A 4801-nucleotide genomic window follows, 5' to 3' on the forward strand; every position below is an offset into this window, starting at 1 on the left:
GACACTGCCCCCTATCTCTATTTTCGCTTTTTTTCCATTCTCTCTCTGCAGGATGGAAATCTTAACCAATGAGAAAGTCAGAGACTAACGCATATTAAGACTTTTTTTTTCCTTTTCATGGATTGGGGCAAAAAGAACACACTGCAGGGAGGAAAGGCAAAGTTTGATGTTCTTTGTTTACATTGGGGCCAAATTGTTGCATACCTTACCATCAAACATTTACAAGAAAAAAACAGAATCTTTTTGACGTAACACAGCTAATAGTCAGATGATAGTCAGGACTTTTATGTGTTTTTCAGCTGCTGGGATGTCGGCTTTCAGGAAAACCAAGTGTGTATAAGAAATGGACTTGTAATGACCCATGACCAGTGATGTCATCAGTGTCTGATCTCAGTGATGTCACAGCCCCGCCACCTCCTCTGTTGTTCTCCTGTGTTATTCAGACAGACGAGGTTCAGTTCTTTGCTCTGTCGACTCGTCCTCCGTGGTGTGCTCTTCAGGCGCCGTCTCTCCTCCCTCCTGTGTGCTGTTTCCTAAGACCAGTGAGGACGGCGATGGTCCGGGACTCTTCTTGGTGTGGAGCATAGGACTCACTCGGGGAACTACTGGTTGGGACTCAGTTGGAGCCGGGATTGTGGCGGACACAGAAGAACTCTGGAGCAGTTTTTCAGGCGTTTGATCTGATGCTGGGAAAGTGCTAGACTTTTCCATGGTTTGTGTTGGACTCATGAGTTGACACCGTGACAGTGGAGCGTCTCCTTCTTCCCTTGTTTTAGCTGTTGTTCCACTGCATTTCCCTGTCTTTATCTCCCCCTGGTGGACAGAGCAGTCCTTGTCTTTAGCAGCTCCAGTGTCACTGACTGAGTGGGTGAAAAGAAAACACGAGTGAACAAGACTGAATTAGTATTAGGACGTTTATGCACCAGGAAGACGAGGTTCAGACCAGTGTCAATCATAACGGAGAACAGGAGTGTGAATCTGGAGATAGGGTACATGTCATGATATGGGGGCAGCTATATACTTTAATATACTGCAGTATTATTTTGAAATTGTAGTCCCAGTGTGATCCTAGTCTCAGACTCTGTTCCATCTGAACATCAGTTCCTAACTCTGGAACAGAGGGATCTACATTTGGAATCACTAGAGAAGAAAGAAAAGAACAAGAACATGAACCAACACCAGGAATATTGGACTTTTAACTGTTAACTTTTAACTAAAACACTGCAATATCTCAACATCATTCATCACATTTTCTCACACTCCTACTGATGAACTACTTACTCACCTTCCTGAGCTTTTTGCACGTCCTCCCCACTACATGGATGTTCAGTGCAGGGGGGCAGGTCCACTCTGTTTCCCTTGAAACGAATAGGTGACCTCTGTAAGACAGCCTTCAGCTCTGACAGATGGATGGATGGAGGGAGAGGGAGAGGGAGAGAGAGACAGAGAGAGAGAGAGAGAGAGAGAGAGAGAGGGAGAGAGAGACAGAGAGAGAGAGAGAGAGAGAGAGAGAGGGGGAGAGAGAGAGGGGGGGAGAGAGGGAGGGGGAGGGGGAGGGAGAGAGAGAGAGAGAGAGAGAGAGGGGGAGAGAGAGAGGGGGGGAGAGAGGGAGAGGGAGAGGGAGAGAGAGAGAGAGAAAGAGAGAGAGAGAGAGAGAAAGAGAGGGAGAGAGAGCTTCAGTGAGGAATCGGACTATTTAAAGTTTAACGTCAACACAGTCCTAATAGTAACACTCGTTCACGGTGTCATGATGTCATTTTAAACTTCTCTAACACTTAAAAACCTGACACACAGAGGCCACAGATTATACAGAATCATCACCTTGTGTCATGGCCAGAGTGTCTTCATGGACGGAGACAGCTCTGCGCTGTGGAAGAGGCTTCAGGTGTGGCCGTGGTTTAGGAAGACTCTCTGGAAACATCCAAGTACAAACACACACACAGAAACATATTTGTGTATAAATACATAAATATATTGATTTATAAATAAATAAACAGGTTCTTGGAGAGAGGCAGAAATATTTCATTCGATCTGGTTAGTTCCACATCTCATTCTATCACCAGGTCAATATGGACAAAGTGTTTTTAGATCACCTTCATTTTTTTTTAATAACATAGTACCAGTGATAGTCTCAGTGTTGGCCATGATGATGATGAACATCATTCATCACTTATTTAAACTCATACACATGTGAGAACCAACTTTGTGGTTCATGTAGAGACAGAACAGAACCGTACCGTCCGTCACTGACTGTGCTTTCTCACAGCGATCCTGTCCACTGGGACGTCTCCACGGAGACGAAGCAGGAGGAAGCTGCTCTTTCCTGGGGGAGACCACTGCACTCTGAGGACCGTCCTGGATCGCTTTCTGGAAACAAAGTTTCAGAAGGTGCTCAGCTGGTGGCGCTGATCAGTGAGATCAAGGAGGAGGAAAACAGTTCCAGTGAAGTTTCTGCTGAATGTCTTCAACCTTTGAATTGACTCCAGTCCAACAAACCTTCAACTGTGGGTTTTATAGGAACATGAGTAAAACATGAGGACGTAGTGAATTATATTTGATAATTATATAAAAACACCCAGATCAATAACTGTTAATCAATAACTAACAGTTTATCCTTCAGTGGAACAGGAAGATGAACTCCTGACTACAGACACTGCTGAGATTCTACCAAGACAAAACTGTAAACATGGAGCGACAACAGACACTGTAACCTGGAGGAGGGACAGCAGGGGCCAGCAGGGGGCAGCAGGTGAATACAACTCCTAACTCCAGCAGACTGTTTTACCTGAGCTGTGCTCTCTCCTGTTCTGCCGTCCTGTATGTGCGCTCTGAACTGGACTCTCTCTGCTGGGCTACTGGGAGGAGGTGCAAAAAACTGACAAGCTGCTCCCCCTACAGGAGCACCCAGGACTGAGAGAGCAGGTTTGGCTGCAATGAGGGGTTTGGGCAGCAGAGGGCCGACGGGGCGTTCAGGGATGGCAGGCTTTGGATGAAGAGGAAGTGGAGGCTCTGGGCGGATAGTGTCTAGCGCTTTGATTGGATGCCTGGGATCTGCTGGAGAGTGAGAGGAAGAGGAAGTGATTGAGATGAAGGGAGTGATCCAGGTGTTAGCATTTTATCCCTGATCCAAACCAAAATGTTAGCGATGCTGTCGTTCTACCAACCAGATACAAGTTACTGCTCTAACAATGGGCTTTTAACATGTTGGCTAAACATCTAGCCTAGATCAACCAAGGAGTTAGCTTAGCTATTTAACACCAATTTGTCCTTTTTTGCCTAATGCTAGCTGCTTGAAACAGCTAGCTGCTAAACACACGTGGAATGAAAGATCAAATCCTGAGTTTCTCATCTGTTCTTTGTTGCTGAAAGTCACGCCTGATTTATGACTCGACGCTAAATCTGAGCCCTTTCTCAAGGACAATGCTGTCATCTAACAGTAACTGTCATCAAGACTCTCTAGATTTTCCAGCTCTTGAATCCTTAAGGACTTTTAGATCCTTGTCCTGCAGGACGGTCAAACTTCAGTTTTCTCACAGACCAAAGACTTTCAGACTCTTTCTTATACATTCAGTCAGTGGCAGTGGAAGAAAAGCAGCCAGCAGGACAATCAGGGTACTGCAGGTTTTAGGAGTTCTTTTCTAAGATCTACATCTTCATTCTGTTATTGTGTCTTACAGTGAATGGAGAAGACTGACAGACCTGACGACGTGGACATGGTTCTGGGTTTCATGAAGGTTGGAGGAGGTTTAGGTTTGTCCAGGATAGCACCTGAGGAACAGAGACGGAAGGACAGATGAGACAGAGAAACATACTGTGATTTTGACAAATTGTTTTGGATTTTCTGGAATTTTCTTGGAATACTGCACTGATTTAACCATTCATCTTGTACCGTGGTGTGGTGAAGAGAGGAGGAGTCATGAGCTGATGTGTCATTTTATCAGGATGAGTCTCTGTGAAGCTTCTAGAACTTCCATCAGTACATGGTGTCTACAACCAGAACACACTCACCTTCAGAGTTGGCTTTTCTTAATTCTTCATCTTTACTCTGAAACAGACAACATTTCATATGTGACAAATGGGTTCTAATGCAGAGACTACTTTTATTTTTATTTTTTTCCACTCACCTTCAAAAATGTTCTATAGAAAATGTGTGGCTTTAACACCACAGTTAACAATTGTTCTGTCCACACAGACACTTACACATGCCTTAGCGTCAGCAGGTGGCGTCTTGGCCACGCCCATCCTGTGCAGCATCACCTGAAGCCTCTGTTCAAAGCTGGACGAACTCTCAGATGCATGTTTCTGGATAAAAAACAAACAGTCACATGACACCATCCAAACAGTCACATGACACCATCCTCACTGACTCAGACTGACCTGACTGTGGGGGCTCTCCTTGTCTTCAGGCTCCAGTCCAGTCAGCAGTATCAGACTCTGGCTCTTCCCTTCTCTCAGTGACCTTTTGACCTTCAGTCTCCTCTCACCCCCCTGCTTCATGTCCTTCATCAACAATCTGCTTCTCTCCGGCTCATTCACAGCAGGAGTGGCCCCTGAACTTGGTGTCTGACCTGGCGACCCTGGAGCCCCCCCCTCCACCACGTGGTCAGGAGCTGGGGCAGTGGCAGGGAATGAGGGGGTGCCCTCACTGGGGGGTGATGTGGTGGCTAACGTACTAGCAGGTGCCATCACTTGGGCTTGGGTTCCTTCTGTGGTGGTGGCATCATTAGAAACGTTAGCATCTTCTACTGACCTTGTCCCTCTTTCCTTCTCTCTCTCCTTGTCCCTCTCCCTCTCTCTTTCC

The 4801-nt window shown here is 46.1% G+C and overlaps 1 protein-coding gene across 1 annotated transcript in view; it reads right to left on the reverse strand.

Moving 5' to 3' along the window:
* Positions 1 to 6: 6 nt before the first annotated feature.
* Positions 7 to 4801, reverse strand: part of carmil2 (capping protein regulator and myosin 1 linker 2) — a 28592-nt gene continuing 23797 nt past the window's right edge. The window contains exons 35-43 of the mRNA XM_017033329.2: positions 4378 to 4801; positions 4201 to 4302; positions 4009 to 4045; positions 3700 to 3768; positions 2786 to 3054; positions 2238 to 2367; positions 1822 to 1911; positions 1286 to 1399; positions 7 to 860 (exon numbers count right to left, since the gene is read on the reverse strand). Coding sequence (XP_016888818.2) covers positions 436 to 860; positions 1286 to 1399; positions 1822 to 1911; positions 2238 to 2367; positions 2786 to 3054; positions 3700 to 3768; positions 4009 to 4045; positions 4201 to 4302; positions 4378 to 4801 — 1660 coding nt within the window. The 3' untranslated portion in view covers positions 7 to 435. The remainder of the gene's footprint in view (positions 861 to 1285; positions 1400 to 1821; positions 1912 to 2237; positions 2368 to 2785; positions 3055 to 3699; positions 3769 to 4008; positions 4046 to 4200; positions 4303 to 4377) is intronic.

The sequence above is a fragment of the Cynoglossus semilaevis genome, chromosome 6 (genome assembly GCF_000523025.1).
Source record: "Cynoglossus semilaevis isolate Cse_v1.0 chromosome 6, Cse_v1.0, whole genome shotgun sequence".
NCBI lineage: Eukaryota > Metazoa > Chordata > Actinopteri > Pleuronectiformes > Cynoglossidae > Cynoglossus > Cynoglossus semilaevis.